The 19,208-nt window shown below is 38.6% G+C and overlaps 3 protein-coding genes across 3 annotated transcripts; all 3 read right to left on the minus strand.

The window, feature by feature from the left end:
- On the minus strand, nt 1,079-1,834 carry LOC109717175. Its single transcript, XM_020242848.1, has one exon. It carries the CDS (start codon nt 1,832-1,834, stop codon nt 1,079-1,081), a length of 756 nt encoding a protein of 251 aa, XP_020098437.1.
- LOC109717715 (aluminum-activated malate transporter 9-like) lies at nt 3,370-8,103 on the minus strand. Its single transcript, XM_020243593.1, has 6 exons — nt 7,697-8,103; nt 7,457-7,597; nt 7,082-7,351; nt 6,755-6,894; nt 6,503-6,649; nt 3,370-4,192 (listed from the first exon to the last, which is right to left on the minus strand). The coding sequence occupies exons 1-6, from the start codon at nt 7,989-7,991 to the stop codon at nt 3,641-3,643; spliced, it is 1,545 nt and encodes a 514-aa protein (XP_020099182.1). The 5' UTR covers nt 7,992-8,103; the 3' UTR covers nt 3,370-3,640.
- Nucleotides 9,114-17,093, minus strand: LOC109717365. The gene is made up of 14 exons (XM_020243114.1): nt 16,418-17,093; nt 16,233-16,319; nt 15,178-15,287; nt 14,952-15,002; nt 13,928-14,099; nt 13,506-13,823; nt 12,927-13,130; nt 12,347-12,832; nt 12,029-12,238; nt 11,634-11,822; nt 10,841-11,004; nt 10,195-10,347; nt 9,879-9,957; nt 9,114-9,806 (listed from the first exon to the last, which is right to left on the minus strand). The coding sequence occupies exons 1-14, from the start codon at nt 16,886-16,888 to the stop codon at nt 9,366-9,368; spliced, it is 3,135 nt and encodes a 1,044-aa protein (XP_020098703.1). The 5' UTR covers nt 16,889-17,093; the 3' UTR covers nt 9,114-9,365.

Raw genomic sequence — 19,208 nt, forward strand, 5'->3', positions numbered from 1 at the left:
TGCAGATGATCCGGCACTATCAAGGACCAAAGACCAAACAGATCTCGAATAGATGCATCCAAAGAGAAGATGTTCCAGATTATCATCATAGGCGGAACATAGCACGCATATTGAAGATCTATGCCATCCTCGTTTAGCAAGTAAATCGGCTGTCAAGAGCCGATTCCTCGTAGCTAGCCACATAAATACCTTGATCTCACTGTAAAAATTTTAGAGCGTACGAGAAGGCCTTGGGATCGAAAATACTGAAGCGTGCCCCTAGAAATCAAAAATTTTATATACATATATACATATATAGAGTTCAGCTTGAATACTATTAATAATAATTAAAATTTTTGACTATTAATGAATCTACATTTTAATCAATTTTATGTTTTAGATCATTTTATTTAACCAACTACTCACTCAACTCGATCTAGAGAAATTATTACTAAATTTTAGGGGACCATTATTATCCTAACCCTATAATTTTTAATCCAAAAATTAAAAATTTAATAGCAAAATACTCCTAATACAATTAATAGTATTCCAACTTAATTCTATATTTTATAAATATATAAAAAATGTAAAAAACAAACAAATCTCACGTGAACCAACATGCATTAATTTCTTGATCATCAAATTATTTTCCGAAAGAAGCTTCAAACATCTAAATGCCCATAGACAAAAGAACATTACAACTAGGTCTGAAAAGAAAAGAAAAAATAAAAGAGAGAGAGAGAGAGAATAATGGCGTGGACCTTTTTGATTAATTTGCTCCAATATCGTTCTCAAACTCGATCTGAAGTGCAGCTCTTCTATTATGCAAGGAAATAACAAAAAAGAAAAAAAACGAAAAGAGTAGTCTTGTAATTCCTACTACAGATCGAGTATGCATGGTAACCGCTGCGTTTCTTGATCATCAGAAGAGAACAAAAACAAAAAACTTAAGGAGAAAAAAAACGAAAAGAAAAGAAGAAGAAAGGAAAACAAGAGCATGTGCAGAACCCCTCACCATCAACTTCGTGTTCTCTATCGACCAAGAAACGGATCACCTCATTAGAACGCCCAATAGATCAGAGGATTCCTAATCAGCTAATTATAACAGTATATTCCCGAGCTCGGAGGACACGAAGGTGCTGGCGCAAGCGTAGGCGATCTGCTGCGACGACAGCACTCGCTGCTGCCACGCGCTCGTCCGCACCGCCTCCGGCCTCTCCAACTCAACCAGCGTCACCTCACTCACAAGCCGCTTCAAGTCCGCCCCCAGCAGATCCCAATTCTGCAGAGCCAGCGCCGCCGCCAGCCGCAGGTCCTTCTTCTTCATCACTGAGAGCCCGTGCTCTCTCTGCAGCCGATTGGCGTTCCTGTCGATGTCGACACCGACGAAGCAGAAACGGGGATCGTTAAGGAAGCTGCGGAGGGCGGGAGGGATGATGGAGTTGCAGTGCAGGAGCTGGAAGATGAGGCAGTCTTTGTCGACGCAGAGCTGGAGGACGGCGGCGGGTTGGTCGTCGCCGGGGAGCAGGTTAGGCTCGGGCTCGATGGCGAGGCCGACGACTTTGAACAACCCGCTGGGGAGGGAGCCCCAAAACTGGAGGACTCGTTGGATCCAGCTGCTTGCGACTTGCGGGGAGGTGGTGACGGTGGTGCGGACGCTGAAGGTGCCCTCAAAGACCAGGACCACGTAGTTGGTCCCGGCGATCTCGCCGTTCGCAGCGATCCCTCCGTTCGCAGTGATCCCGCCGTTCGCAGCGATCCCTCCGTTCGCGGCGATCCCGCCGTTCGCGGCGATCCCGCCGTTCGCAGCGATCCCTCCGTTCGCGGCGATCCCGCCGTTCGACGATGATACCATTTTCTTTTTTCTTTTTTCGGTTTCTCTGGATTCTTGGGCTTTTATTTTCGTTTGGGTTGCGTTGCTGTGGGGAGGGTGAAAAGAAGGGAGTTAGAAGATGGAGTGAGAGAGAGAGAGAGAGAGAGAGAAAGAGGAATTTGTATTGTGTCAATGGATGTGGCGCGCAATTGGGTTTCTAAGGACTCTTATAAATAGTTGCGGGACCGGGTTTACCAGCTTCGTCCGTGGACCAAACCGGTTTGGAAGGAACCCCAACAAGTGATTTAGATCGAGCCGAATTGGTCAATCCCTGACCCAGTTGGTTCTGGCCCCAACCAGCAAAAAAAACTAGTTGAAAAGGTGAAAAATACGTTCGCAACTAATTCGGGGGGAAAAAAAAAACCGAATGAGATAATTGGGCTTTCAAAGGATCAACCAAACCACATTAAAATTTTAATAAGCTTGTATATATACCTACTCAATAATTAATAAACTAGGCAAATAGAAGAGGATTTGAGAAGAGCATGCATACTAATTAGATCCAATTGTGCATAATAAACACTTGCAGATCAAAAGCAGGTATTGCACGAATACTTTGAATCTGAAACACAAATTGCACCACTTACAAACAACTCAGTAATCCAACAACATAAAATAGACATCATAGAACAAAAAACCACACACGCGCGCACACAAATCCAAACATCGAACCATAACAAACCTTAACAATTAAAAATTGATAACTCACTCTCAACCCCTTCATGCAAACATATTACTATTATTTTCGTTTGAGAAATGATTGATTAGTGGTCTTGATTGATTCTTCATTTCTATTTTATTAGTGTGCGCTTTACCTGAGCTGTAATTTAAGACCATGCAAGTACACTCATTGTTTCTTTCCACTAGTAACACTCGTACAGTTTGGTATCCAACTTGAGGCAGAAGTACACCTCGCCTTCGAATGCGTCTGTCGAGAGAGTCGCCACCCCTCAGCTCATGAAGAAGTTGCCCGTCCTGCGCGCCTACCACCGATATAACTCTCGTCTTGTTCATCAGCAGGTCGGCGGCCATGAAGTTGATCACGCCCATGTAATCGGTCGAATTGAACACAAATTAAAGAGAAGCCCAAGCATGCCGTGTACACTTTCTTCCGGTCATATAGATAGAAACCCTACTACAAGTAAGGATAAAAGGAGAACAGAATATGTACATGATTGCATGGATGTATATTTGAATGGAATTTGTTTGTATGTAAATGAAAATTATATTGAAATCCAGCTTCGGTTGAACTAAGTTTATGTGCATGGAATCGTTTCTTTGTTTGTTTAATAGAAAGTTTATCATTTCAGAACAAAAGCTGCTTCATCTTTACTATCTGTTTTACGGGAGCTAAATAATGCAAAAGCCGAAGTTCTGTCACTTTATTTGTCCGGCCGTAATTTACTGAATTTAGCATCAAACACATCCACGGCGAAAGTCATGATTCTCACCAACTAATGATTAAATGCATGTTTTACTAATCTTTTTCTCGCTTCTTTCGATTCAGTATGGTTACAGTATTTTGCAAAAGTAAAATTAAACTTATTTATAGTTTATGGCAAAGGCTATTTACAACGAAAACTCATATTCAAAAGCTAATTAGGCTGCATTTCATTTTCTTTTCCCCTACCTGCGCACGGCCCACCGGCGGTGAGTGGAGGTTATTGTCTAATGTGACGGGTCGTCGAACAAGACCACGTCTCCAAATAGCCTGTATATTAACAGCCTTTTTTAGAGATTTTGTAAGGTCACAAAATTACTATAGGGAGTTTCATGTCTCATGAGTAATTAAGGCCCAACATCCTCTTGCTTAAACTTGGCCAATTTGGAAAGCTCATCAACTGCATCAACCAACCAATCGAGCCGCGCGACGAACTCGATGAGAAGAGAAGTAAAAGTGGCAAGCGAGAGCGCCGTGGTGCTCTCTAACGTGCGCATTTTCGGTATCATCTCGGTGTCAATCCCTCCATCCTCTTCCAGTTCATCCACCTCTATTGACGGCCACGAATGGAGCCTCCTTTCTTGCTTCTTCATGATGTGGTCATGACAGCTCAAGTGTTCATGATCACCTAAAGAGAGAGTGTTGGAGAATGTATTTGTGGTTGGTTTTTTGGTTAAGTCTAAGAGGTGTAGTTGAGTAGGGGTGAGGATGTAGGAGTGGAGTTGCATGGAGTGTTGGAGGTGATAGGTGGAGGTGTGAACGCTCTTTAGGAGGGTTAGTGTTCGGAGAGTGTGCTTCATGTTGCTTACATCGCTTCCAAGCACGCGGAGGAGTTCCGCAGCATGAATGGCGGCGTCGACGATCTCCGAACGAAATGCCATACGGAGATTGTATGGAGCCTGCAAGAGTAACAAAATGTTGGTAGTGTTTTCAAATTAACTATAGCTATATGAAGAGGAGGAAAACACTCGAATCTATCTGAATTTTGACCTGATTGTATATCATCTAGATTTCTAGTCATATTTGAATTTAAAAAACTCAAAAATTTGTACTTCCGGAATCCCTGAACATCAGTTAAATTACTGATCACCATTTGAGCTTTAAACTTTTGATGTTATTGGAATACTTTATGAATTAATTTTAGATAGATATTTGACTGAAGCGATCGAATTAATTTTTCATGTTAAATTTTTAATCTGCAATCAGGTAGAACATTTTCCCAAATAGAACGTACTTTTCCTTTTCAAGTTCTTAGTTACTCCATCAAAGATAAACTCAGTTCTTTAATTCTCATCAAGCTTTTTGCAACAGAATACAATTACTGTAACAAACTATATCATACTTAAAGTTAAAGAGGAGAATAAAGCAATGTTTACTGTAATTTCCACTTCATCTAGAAACATTTTTTTTTGAGAAAAAAATAGCATGCTACCTGCTTCATTCAATAAGAAAATAAATTTAGCTACAAAATATAGAGGCAGCTAAGGCCTTAGTAAGAACGAGAAAGACACACACCCGCACAAACACACACACCCCCCACCCCCCCACACACACACCCGGACGTGCGCGCGCGCGGCCCCCCCCCCCCCCCCCTTCATCTAGAAACATTAATTAACTGTCTATATATAGAGTGCCAAAGTAGGGGATTCTTTTTCCTTTTCCTTGGTTTTTTGGAAGTACTTTTAGATTATTGAGCAGAATCGAATCACATGTTGATAGAGAACAATTCCTGGCTTTTTGAGGACTATAACGTTACATTTTTTTTTTTTTTGAGCTGTTTATGGTGGAAGATATATTCCTTAATAATGCCTATTAAAATAATATTATGTTGGTTTTGTTTTTATGTGTCTTGGAACAGCACAGACGCACACGCTTTAGAAATTCGGAGGAGAATGTGTAAAGCAATTAAGTTGGGTTTGATTAATGGATATGCAATTAAATCCCTTGGTTTAAAGGAATATAAACTCTCTTTGAACGTGTCGAGTTGATGAAGAATAATACTTCTACTAGAAAAAACAAAAGGCATGCCAAATACTGTAAATAGTTCTAATTAAGGTATTTCTTGTGCGTTCACATCTTTTCAAGATCCTTTCCATACACAATTAAACGCATATTCAACATTTGAGAACCTTAACTTCATTAATATCTGCTTCTTTTAAAATAAAATGTTGAATTTCTTTTACAGTATCCAAATTTTAAAATAAATGTCACATATATGAGTTGTCTAATAGTTTTAATTCTTAGTCTATTCAAATTTTAGCACTTCAAAAAGTTAGTAAATTGCTATTTATTATAAGTTACAGGATTTGTATCTCTGAAAAGCTAATATAGAGATCATAAAGAGAATAATAATTGAGCTAGTTTTAGAAGCTTTTCTTCTATTATTGTTAAATAAATAACTTAAGAATAATATTTTCTAAACAGTTTAAATTTTTCGAGAATAACGATTGTTTTATATAATTTTACATAACACCATAACAAAAGATTCTTCGTTCGAATTTTACCGGACCCCTACCCTTATTTAATTACGCGTGGGATCTCTAAAACTTAAGTTATTTCACATTAAATTTACAATTATTATTTTTTTGAACTACCCATACTAAAAAGAGTGAGGCTACTATACTATCGGAAGCACGGAGTCTTTCGTGCTTCCAGCTCGTTTTCGATGTTGCGACTTTCGAATCGTCGATCGGCTCCGTTAAATTTGATCTAGAGTATTTGGAGTACCTAGAAAATAAATTTTATTATTTTTCGATATCATTTGCCTAGTGATCGAATGGGCTCAAAATCAACAAATTTCAATAGCCGTAGTGAGCCGTTTGTAAGTTTAACGGTGTAGAAATATCCAAATCACGTGAAATTTTGATAAAAAATTCTTTATACTATATAAAACAAGATCAATATTTTTGATTTAAAATTTTAATGTCATATTATTACATTTTGTAAGATTTTTATTTTCAGCCGTTGATTTTGAGCCCCTTCGTTCACTCGGCAAATGATATCGTAAAGTCATAAAATTTATTTTCTAGGTACTTCAAATACTCTAGATCAAGTTTAACGGAGCCGATCGACGATTCGAAAGTCGCAACATCGAAAACGAGCTGGAAGCACGGAAGGCTCCGTGCTTCCGATAGCATAGTAGCCTCACTATACTAAAAATATACTATAGCTATACATGACTAGCAAGGTATATAGTGATGTAACTTGACCTGAATCTCCGAATGCAAGCAACCATGTAGTGCCATTACTTCATAGGCGCAATGGCGTAGCACAGCTCCCACTCTAACATACTGCGACCACGGGTAAAATAACTGCGTAAACCTCCCATGTGGTGGCTCCCATTTTGCAGAGTTTGCCTATATAAACATAGTATCGATGTATAGATATAGATATGGAACTTACATATGTTTATTATTGTATAGAAAAAGATATGGAAAGAAAATGTTTCAAACTAGGCTCACCAACGAATCGAGCCTCGCCGACGAGTTCAACGTTGCCCGGCATCGTTGAAGCGCCTGCTCGTCGGGGAATTCGTCGACGACGGTCTTGGAGAAATTGCGGTGGTCGGATTCGCCATCTCTTAGGTAGTTCCTCATGCATTCTACACCAAAATTTGAGTCATGCTTAGAAAATTTCTTTTACAGATTGATTTGATCTTAACTATGCACGTGAGTGAGAAGAAAAAATGTTAGTAGAGTCGAAACAGCTCTAGTCAAACTACATTTCTGTAGAAACTCTAGCTATATATATATATATTAGAATGCTCCTGAGACTCCGATTTTGCGCACCTTCAAGCGAATCGGCAACGGTGTTGAAGCTGCTAACAAGCTCCTTGTGCAGTTGCTCGCCGGCCCAAATCGGGAAAATGAGAACATTCACAAGCACGGCGACAACTGCTCCGATGCTGATCGAGTAGAGGCGGTCCATCGCGGTCTTCATCGGATTCCCCATGCGGTAGCTGGAGATGATGATGAGACAATAGGTGAAGAGAATGACCCTGAAGCCATACTCATAAGGGACCAGAGATGGCCACAGCTTCATGAAGGATGTTCCGGCACCTGCACAAGTGTTAACATACATGAAGTGGTTAAACTCAAACTGAGACAATACTGTACCATGTAACATTTGATCATCCTCAACTAAAATAGAATTAATTCGCATACCGACGAGAAATATGCTAAGGCCAATGATGTATGGAGCCGCCTTGTCGCCGCTGTTCAACGTGATCTGAATCACAACTACAGCAAATACTCCGGCTATGAAACTTCCGACGGCTCTGTTGAACCCTCGGTTGAGCGTGGCGCCTATGTACAGAAAATTTGAACAATTCATAAGTTCGTCTTAGACGAAATGTAGTTTGAGTATAGTTCACAACTGTAGAGCGAAATAGATGAGGGACGAACCAACGGTGTATTCGAACATGATAGCGACCGTGAGGATAGACCAGATGATATTTGCGCCGAAGATCTCAAAGGGTGCAGTTATGAGTACGAGGAGCGACACGAGAAGCATAGCGAGGCCCGCCTTCAGCGAGAAGGCCACCCTGTTTGTGTCCTCCACGGCGAATTCGCGCACGTCCCGAATCCATTTACGCAGCGCGGAGCTCTCCTTACTCTCTGATCTTTTACAGAATTCGGGTAGAACGGAGTTCGGAGACAGATTCGCATCGATCTCGACGCTATCCTTCTCTCCATTCATTCCCTGCTTTGCTTAGAAGGGATGGCGAGGGGTTTAGTTTTTCATAAACTGAAAGGCTTAGTTGATCAAAAAGGGTGGAATTTGAAGGGCTAAAGAAGAGTTTGCATAGCGGTCTCAGTCCAAAGAATCAATGCTTGGAAATAATAGAGGAAAAGACCAAATAAAACTCAGAAAAAAAAAAAAAGAAAAAAAGAAGAGATTCGCAAGTTCATCAAGCTCTCCTGGTAGTGGAAACACCATATAGGTATAAGTGAACATGTTACGCGTAAACTCTGCAAGTTTCAACACGTTTTGAGTAAATAAAATCCTTGGTCAAGTTGAACCAACTAAGCAAACATCTGATTCTGTTGGATCAGAGAATAAAGTTATTACATCTTCATGTACTTTCACATCCTGAAAACAGAAAAATAAGTCTGAAAATACGACAGCAAATAAAAGTTAACGAACAGTAGAGAGAATAACGCAGTAGTGTACGGGTTGAATACGGTTATTGGGCATATCAGAGTATGTATCTGGTCAATGTTCTAAATAGCGAGGTTTTACTGGATAAATGCTATACTGTATTGTTAAAGATTCTGCAGGTAAGTCAAGTCCTAAAATCACTAAAATTTTTAAAAATTGTTCTAATAGAAAAAAAAAAAAAAGTTTAGTAGGTACCAAAAAAAACTATTCAATCATATTTATTATGGAAAATAAATAAAAAAATTATGATTTTATATGTGTGGCATGAAAAATAATGTGATGACAACACAGTTTTTTTACAATTGGATAATGTTCCTATTCTCACATGGCATGAGAAAGGCATGGTCGCACGACTTAGAAGCATTAATTCAAAATGAGTACCGAAGTGACACTCCACTAGGTTAAAATGCTTCACCGCATGCAACGTCCGTAAGATCACATGATCTAGAATAAGCAGCAGCAGCAGCCTCAATATAGAGAAAAATTCACAGCAACAAGAAAATGAACAAAGCTCGCAAGGCCACCCTGATCGATGAAATTGATTTGTTCAAATTATCTTGATTGGCTCTTTCAATCTTAATTTAATAAACCGTTGAAAATGAGCTGCGAACTGATGATAAGAATATATGATTGGGTAATTTATGCAGTAAAAGTCCGAAGTGTGGTAAGATGTACACCTTTAATTGCCTATGGAACTGTTCCAAAATTTGTTAACAATGATACAACGCTGCAAAGACTAAAAAACAGCTGATGGTTAAAAGTGAAGCACAAAACTAATCACATTTGTGCATCCTGCAATAATGAGATTGAGAAAAATAAAATAAGAAAAAACCAAGAAAAAAAAAAAAGAGAAAGGCAAAAAATGTGAAACAAAAGAATAATCAAATGATCAGGATGGCAGAAGAAATAAAATCAACTAGTTTTTGTATTGTTCGCGCCACCACCCATATCCTCAGAGAGTGGCTTAATGTACTTTCCAAGCGTCTTTTGTCGCGCCCGCTTCTTTATCCTGCGTATCTTATCCTTGCTCTGCTGCTTCCTTCTCTCCTTCTGCTGTTGCCGCATGTTTCTCTCTCTCTCATACACACCCTGCCAAAAGACTTCACCAGTATCCGGCCAAAGCCACCGCCGGTTGGTGGCATCAGCATCCGATTCTTCGGCGAGATCTTCGTCCATGCTTTTTAGCATAGAATTGGAGAACCATTTGATCCACATCTGACCTCTTCGGCTCTTAAGCTTGTGCTGTTCTTGCATTGCTCCTGTTTCGGGGTTCACGTATATCATGCGTCGCGCGCTGTGATAAGCCCACACATTGACCAGTAGCTCAAGAACGCGGGAGTAGCAGTGCCGATCCTGTAGAAGAGTTGGTGTTAATGATAGATTTTAACACTATGGACAATATAAATAGGTGAGATTAAGGCTAACCTTAAATGCGCTTAAGTAGCAAAGCCCACTGCGATGATGCTCATCGTACATCTCTGCATCCAGAGCATCTACGAACATTCTGAGAAACGGCAATATTATTAAATCACTACCAGCACCATGACAAACAATAATGCATATCTATGAAAACATGCTGGTTTGTGAATTTGAAAATTTGCAGAATAAAATGGCTTCCGTGGGGGAACTACTTTTGTCTGTTCCTCTTAACTTGAACCAAAGGAAGGGATATTTGCCAGAAAAGATAACATTTTAACATTTTCAAGTATCGAATTATCACTTTATAAGGCATCATTAGTACCTTGAAAACATGACGAACTCAAGAAAGGACCTCGTCGGCAAGACCCAGTTCTGCATAACAGCCCAAGCGTCTCCATCACTAGGCATCTGTGGCAAAGAATTCCAATCATCCTGTACACCATACATTCTTCGAAGAGCCTCAGACACAGCGATCCTTTAAAACCCAGGAAAAGAGGAAAGATCACTTAATATACAATATAATGGTGGCATCCAAAAGAAAACACATAAACTGATAAAAGAATAAAGAAAATGAAAAAAAAAAACGCAACATTACAACCTACTTAGGTTTTTTACTTCAACCAATGTTCGAAGTTTCAAATGAGTGAATACCATGGAAAAAAAGAAGAAGAATTACAGCATATTAAGCAACGAAAGAACTTTTAGATATCAATACATCAAAACTAATGCCCCGATGTTTGCAGCAATATATCGAATTCAACAACAGAAGCACAACAAGTGTTGTTTCTACTTGCTCAATGGGAGGGATATTATTGAGCTCGAAGTGCTATTGAATGGAAAATGTGGTATCCCCTCAGACTCTTGTAGGCTTCTTGTATTCTCATTTTACAAAAATAGCAAATGTAAAATAGGGTAACCGGCATATTTTACCAAAGTAATGGTATGAATATGCAGTATTGATGTCTCACCTGCAGTTTCCGGAATTTATCGCATCACAAAAGGACCAAAAATCTAGTTGCACAGGATTTCTTGGATCTTGGTCCATTCGAACCCAAAAGTAAAGGGCATCCCCATGTCTTCGAGCTTGGATTGCTTCTAATATTGCAGTTTCAGCTTTCTTAGATAATGCAGCCTGCGAAGAAAAATAAAACATCTATTTCAGCACAGATCGGTGCATTGAAGAACACCAATATAGAGGTTTACTTGTGCATCGCATGAAACTCTGTTTTAAACCTCTTTGTTTTAAAACTCTTTACATCTAGTGTTCTACTATAAAATAAGATCTTATTTAGATAAGAAATTACTGCTGGTAAAATATATGGGTAATCGGTGTACTAATCCCAATTGAGTTAGTTATGTAACTTTTCACTCATACGCTTTAGGCCTTGAACTTTATAATATATTGTGAATCCATCCCTACCGGCTAAAATAATATTGACTAACACGTCCTTCCCCATAAAATGCCTTATACTCTGTGTTTCAAGTAAACTGAAACCAGAAGCTACTTTACAAAACGGGTAAAATGATTAATTTACAAGAAAACTTGGATGTTTAACAGGCAGAAATGAAATTGCAATGTATGAGAAAGTTCAGACCTTCAGGGGCAAAAGTATTTAAGTGAAAGTGATAGTGGGATACTACAGGGTGTATCAATATATATTACAGAAAAAATAGTGGTAGAAAATGAATCATTAAATTAATGGAAAAAAAAACTGTTACGCCATTTTTACAAAGTTTTATTTGAAAATGTTTACCACAAACCTTTCTGGCAGATGCCCTCCAAGATTGAAAGCCAATCCACGCATTTTTGTGGACCCGATCAATCCGATTAGCCAAAGCAAAGAAGGCTCCGTATTCACCAAGAACGTCTCGATAGTATGCATTAGTTAGAAGTGGGAGGCGAGAAGAAGCGTCAATATCATCAAACCCAGGTCTTCGACCTCTAAAAGTCTATCAAATATACATTTAATATTAGCACAGAAAAAAGTGTTCCCATCATCAGCAAGATACAATCTGCTACATGATATAAAGAGAAGTGATGTATGACTAGTTTTCAATAAAAAATATCCTCTAGCTTCCAATTAAGAATGTCTACTATAGCCACTCACAAATAAACATTCACAAATTATATCTTGGATAAATAAATAACAACTTACTAGGCCAATGCCACGATAGAGTGATGTTTGATGGAGAAAGGGCCAAGTTCCTTCCCCAAAATAAGGCTCGTATATACATAAAGGCTGACCTGTCCGCTCAAGCTCTCTATCATCTCTTTCATGCAATTCATTCCTAGCCCGATCAGCCTTTTTGACATTGCGATAGACATCCTCCCAAGTTCCATGAGGTTGCTCACTCCTGTCTTTCAGCTGCATTAAAATTATTTAGTAAATTATCCATGAACTAGTGGTTCAAAATTCAATGAAAATTGTTAGAAGAAATAGTCAACAAAAAGAAAATTAATCCCCATATGTTACCTCCTCTTCTTCTACTCTCCTTCTAGCATTTGCCATTTCAATTTTCTTTGCTTCCTCCCATGCCATCGAGGAGAAAGCTTCATCAAGATTTGATGTAGTATTTGCAGAATTGTTCATTTGACTACGTAACAACTCCTCAAGCCTATCTAAAATTCTATAGCTACTAAAACTACTGTTAAGACGTTCTATGTCAGTAATATTCTCAAACAGATTCCACTGCCATTGTTCTTTTAACCCTGATGGAATCTCCTTGAAAGTCCTTGGAGATGCAAATTCTGATGGTAATTTTATTACATTTTCCAGTACTACCGCATAGCCTTCAATACTTTCGGAAGCTAATAGGTTTCTAGCATGTGCTTTGCCAATCGAAGCAACTCTTTGAGCAAATAGAGATAATTTTCCATTTGATACTGCTTGGAGAAGAGCCTGGGTCAGCATGCCAACATTCTCCTTTGGGAAAAGATATCCATTTACCCTATCATCAACCTAAGTCAATAAACTGTGCAATCAGTATAAAAATGTGGTAACTAATTGAATTGATGGAATGTTCAAATTAACAGCTGCACTCACACAAACATACATATTTTTTAATCATGCTGAGATCAGGAGCCACTATTAGTTTCCCAAGACTCATAGCTTGCATCAATATGGTAGGGAAGGATTGCTCCTCAAGAAAAGATCCGTAAATCACGAGATCTGCAATTCCGAGGAAATTGTTCATGCCTTCGTCATCAGTAATTTGGCTGATAATTCCCTTTGGGTAGCCAACTTGGAAGGCAAAAGTCTACAATAACAGAAAATGGCATTTATGTTACTTACTACACATAGGTTGTTAGCATTTTGACAGATGAAACAGATTATTCTATCATGAATTCATTAAAGGAGAATGGACGACGAAAAGAGTGTTCTTTTATACATATTACCCTTGAAATGAGAAAATTACATAAATACCCCTGTAAAGATGATATTTACATGTGTGCACCTTTTTTATTTGCATTCATGCCCTTGCCAGGGTTATTTATGTAATTTCAACAGGTACCCTGGCAAAGCCACACACAGGTTTTCTAGGGTGTACAAGTGTAAAAATCAAATTTGCAGGGTGATCTACATTAAAAATATAGACACTATAGAAGGAAATAAAACTGATAAACATCACTACCTCAATAGACGTTTCATATGCAGTAGACGAATTGTCACTCAAGATTCCAATTTTTAGCCGAGAATGCATATTCACAGACAGGAACTGTTGAAGTAATGGTGCTAATGCTTTCAAGATAAGCGCACGTTCAATCCACATACCACTATATGAGAATCGACTGCCTACAATTGCAACCAGAAAATCATCTGCTCCAAAACCCAAACTGCCTCTCATTTCATGGCCATTTTGCAAGGCCAAAAAAGTATCCGCTCCCAATGCTTCAGCTGGCGAACCAGGAATGACGAAATAGTTGCCCGCATCAAAAGCAGAATACATCATCTGGAAGCACAGAGATAATACATTACAAACTTAGACATAACAAATCTCGGTTGGAAGTAACTACAAATCCTCAGTTTGGTTTAAGTGTGTGCAGGAAGAAGTACAGGCAATATGTAGTTTGGAAAAACTATAACAGTAGCTCTGTTAAATGCACGTGTCCAGTCATTGATAAGCTGATCCCAGCCGCTCGTATTATATTGATGTAGGCGAAGAGCTAGGGACCTTTCATGTATCGTCCATATGACGGGTATTGATTTGAAAGGCTCCTGCAAGAGACTGTAAACAAGTATTAACATTCCACTTTAAAGAGATTCATACCCGAGAGATGAGTATATTCAATATCTCTAGCACTTATGTCAACTTGTTTAAATTGGCTATGATGTCCAAGGAGCTATTCTCTAATGCTATTTACAACATGTAGAAAGCCTAGAAGATGAGATTCATAACTTAGTCACAACTTAGAACAAAAGGTGCAAACTGAAGAGTAAGGCCAAAAGTCACTGAACGATCATATCCATTTACTCGCAGAAATAACTTAAAAATCCACGAGGTCCTAGTAATGCGAAATATGTGCTAGTCATGTTCTAAATTCTCAAACAAATCCTTTAGAAAATGAATCAAATGATAACAAAAGCATAAATAAGAGCTTCCTAAATTTAAATACGTTGAAAGAATAAATATTGTACCAGACTGAATAAGAACAACAAACATCCTATAGGAAACTAATAATTTCTCATGACCAAAAAGCAGGAAATTATCAATACATGAAAATAACCTGATGATGAGAAGAACCAGATATTTTGCACATACGCAGATAAAGCCCAATGCTTATGCAGAGTTCTGACTAGTGGAGAACAATTTATAAGGGAACCACTGAAAAGAGAAAAATCTAAAGGACAAAATCAAGCAACATAAATATCTTTGAATTTCACAATAACTAATATAGACTATAGGCATGATTCAGAAAATTCATAATTAATACTAGAGTTAGATATGCATAGGCTAACATTATGTGTATGCTATTTCACATGATCAGACAGCAACTATGCTCACAAACAATAAAGAATTAGAAAAAAAAAAGTCAATAAATAATTACCGATAAAATATAACATAAGGAAGAACATTTACCATGAAAGTATAGGTCTTGCCTCAAGAGAACTTACAAGTACGCCAGTATAGCTGCACAAAGTATGCAAAGAGAATTGATCAGAGGACAATAATCAAACAAAGGAAAACCAGCACTTAGTTTAGGCAAAACGAGAATATAGAAAAAAAAATCCAGCATTAGAGTAGCTCTAAATCCAGATAAAAGCTAAAAACTGCTGCCACTAAAGAAAGTATAATAATAACTTACTCCAGCCAATCTACAGTTATTTCACATTTCGTGCTTAGCGGCACGATGTCAACAGGTATCCTTAATGATCTCCAAATTCCATTAACAGGACCATCTTGTAATGAGAAAACCTGCATGATTCATAAAGAGAGAAGCCGACAATTCAAAACCAATGAGATAATTATATCTTAACAGCCAAAGGATATGATTTCCAACTGAACTTATGTTCAGGCAAAGCATGTTAATAATCACAAGAGAGTGATAATCCAGCATAACCAACAACAAAAAGAGAAACATCTTATGCATTGAGGCCAAGATTAGATATCACCTATATTTAGGATGCTTAGATTTATGAGCACACTGGTAAGATTACCGTACTAAGGTAAAACTCACTAGCATAGTTTGGTCCACCAAAAACAAATTTAAATACAGGCTATCGTCTCTTTCATGCATGCAGTGAACTATGTTAACAGTCTATTCCTGAAGAAGTCAACTGCGAATGCAGACATTTTATTTACAGTCAATCGAGTGAATGTCTCTTTCATATGTTAACAGTCTCTTCCTGAAGAGGTCAACTACGAGTGCATGGCATTTCATTTACAGTCAATCAAGTGAACTCAGATGATTAAAAATGTGCTTCTCTACTTGTTGAGCTAGACAATACTCTAGTCCAACTGCAGCTTTCTCACTTACGGGATTCCCATGATTGACAACAGCAATTCTACAAGCACTTTTGTGTTATGCATGCAAAACAATCGAAGAGCTTTGTCTCATCTTTCAAATATTACTGACTAGTGACTACAAAAATTACTATGTAAAGTAAGAGTGTGTGCAGCAGCACTACAAAGAACATGCAACAGCAATCTATTTAACCACCACTGAGCTACATTAATTTTCACAACTGAGTCCTAAACTGTATACACAGAGCCAGTAACATGCACCAGACACCTAATTACTTTCTAAGCTACAGGAGTACTAATTTCAACTAAAATGAAGGAGAAAAAAGGAATAGAAAAAAAAAGTGATCAGTTTAAATCTAAATTCGAAAAGATTTCCCCTTTTTCTCAGCTTAATACCTGAATTTCATATCCAATCTCCTTCAATGCAGCTGCAACGCTAAGCATCTGCAACTGAATAGCATCAGGCGACAGATCCGCTACCACCTAGAGATTGAATCACCCCAACAAAATCACCAAAAATTCGAACTGCAGCTAAACCAACCCCAACAACTTCCCCCAAAAAACCCCCCCAAAAAACTCACCATCGCGAGCCGCGGCTTCCGGAGACCGACCCTCGCCACGGTGCGGCCCAGCACAGCCATGCTCGAATTCCACTCCCTCCTATCCTTCTCCCACCGCTCCAGAAGCTTCGAGGGCACGAACCTGATCCCCTCCCCGAACTCCAACCCCTTGAACTCCCCCAGGACCTCCCCCATCCCCGACTCGATCGATCCCCCTCGCTCCACCGCGTCCCCCGATCGCTCCACCACGGATCCAGGTAAGAACGCCTGGAACAGCACGACGACGAAGAAGAACGCGGCGACGGTGTAGATCCACTGGAGGTAGTCAACCTTCTCGAAGAGGAGGAAGCGCGCAAGCCTCGATCTCGGCCGGAGAAGGAACGGGCGGATCCCCGCCGCCGCCGCCGACGCCGCCGCCGCCGCCGACGATGGCGAGCGACGGAGCAGCGGCGCCCTCTTCAGCGGGGGCAACCCGGTCTCCAACGAGCCCATCTCCTACTAGGGTTCCACGACGCGATCACGGGGAGCTCCCTCTCGCCATTAACGGAGGGTGGGAGCTCCTGTGAGTGGAGTTAAAATAAGAGGACTATAAAGCGGGGAGCGGGAGAGGCGGTCCGAGGAAGTACACGTGGACTGTTGAGAGGCGTCGATCGAGAATCGGAGGGTTGAGATGGGATGGTTCGGAAGACGATTGAGGTGACAGCTGGTACCGGATTGGGATTGCGAAGGCTTTGTTCGTCGACAGCGGAGGTGACGCGTAAATATAGGGAAGCGCGGGGGCTAAAATGCTAAATATCCGCGAAGGATCAACCTGTTGACGGTAATTTTGTTATAATACCGGAATTGCCCCTCAAGGAGGGGGGGNATTTCGAAAACTCCATATCTCCCGTAATCAGAATAATAATAAAGAATAAAAAATTACTTTCAAAAAATGTATACATACTATTTTATAAAAAAAAAAAAGAAAAACTTCAAAAAACCCCCTGTGGTTCGTAGTTTCTTATTTTACCCCCCTGTAGCTTAAAATATATCAATTTGCCCTCTGTGGTTTCTTTTTTCTCTTTTTTTTATCAACTTTATTTTTTTTTTCTTAAATCGGTGATAAAGTTAAAATTAAAGGGTACTAAAATGAATATTTGATAAATCTAGATAGGTATTTGAAGTTTTTTTGTATATAATTTAATAAAATATTAATGAAAAAGCTACCGAAAAGATAAAAATAAAACCATAGGAGGGCAATTTGATACATTTTAAACCACAGAGGAACAAAGTGAGAAACTACGAAACCACAGGGGGGTTTTCTGAAGTTTTTTCAAAAAAAATAGTAAAATTATAAAGTTAATTATTTTTATAATAGCAAGAGTTTAAAAAATTAAAATGATTAAATTTATGGCGCATTAAATAAAACTCACTCATCTCAAAGCAGCATAAATAAAATAGTAACACGAGGAAACGAAGCATTGCGTTTCCCACCGTGTGAAACGCGTGCTCGTGTTTACGAATTACGACCACGTCGAGTCAAACCGCGAGAAGTAAAGGGGCGGGGTTAATTTTGACTGTTGACTTAAAAGACGCGAGTGCCCTTACGTGATTTTACGAAAGTACCCCTGCAGCGGATGCTTGGTGTTGGGGGAACGGTGTAGTTAATTTGTGACATGTGAATTTCGGATCGGATCTATATTTTGGGTGCTTCTTTATCCTAATAAGTATTTATAATAATAAATAAATAACAAAAAAAAGAGGTGTAAAACACGTTAATTTAAATCCGAGATGCTTTTGCTCGAGTAACAGAGATTATTACTTACCTAAACATAACTAAATCTAATTAATGATATTGCAGTGTTTAGCAATTAAAATCCACATATTATGAATGGCAAAAAGTAACACACTGTATTGTCGATCGCGACCATATCGACTATATCAATACTCTTTTCTACTTCGTAGTATAGATCTCGCTTCGAGAATTAATTCGATCACAAATTTGTAGGGGTTAAGTACGAGCGGATATGAGCGGTCAAATTATCTCACATTTATTTTTTTTGAGAGAGACAGGTAGCACGCTACCCGCTTCGTTTATTTTATTTAGAAATAAACTTAACTGTAAATGTGAATCAACTAGGATTCGAATTTGGATCTCCGATATCAACCACCAAGCTCTCTGCCACTTGCTCTAGAACGGTCGGTAAATTATCTAACACATTGACATTTTTGTTTTGTTGTTTTATCATATGTTTGATTTTTTTGCTTTTAATCAATTATTATATATATATGTGGAGGAGAAAATGCTAAAGAGTTACAGCTAGGAATCCTCCTATTAACGTGGTAGGTTCTAATTTTATTTGTAATTTTTGTCCTTTATTGTGTACGAATTTAGAAAATTTGTATCGTGAAACCTAACATTCCATACGCATTAATTTTGTAATGTGTACACATATATATATTATATAAAATAATAACCATTTTAGGTCCTGATGACTAATGATGAAAAAAAATATGACGCGTGTTTCCATTATAAGTACGTCAATGTGTGTACCCGCAACAATAATATGGGTGGATCCTTCAATATTATTAAGCAAAATAAGTAACCTCAAATGCAATGTAAATTAGTAACCTTGAAACTTATATAGCTAATGAATATAATTTTTCATTGATGCGAATACAAAGACTTTGTTATATGTTTAATGCCAAACTATGCTCGCCATAATTCGAATTAAAAGTATATTGAAATATCGATCAAATTAATGGATTATTATCATATTATGTACTTAAATGAAAGATTAGGTGGACCAAATGCAATACCTACCAGGTGTAG

Source organism: Ananas comosus, linkage group 11 (genome assembly GCF_001540865.1).
Source record: "Ananas comosus cultivar F153 linkage group 11, ASM154086v1, whole genome shotgun sequence".
Classification (NCBI taxonomy): Eukaryota; Viridiplantae; Streptophyta; class Magnoliopsida; order Poales; family Bromeliaceae; genus Ananas; species Ananas comosus.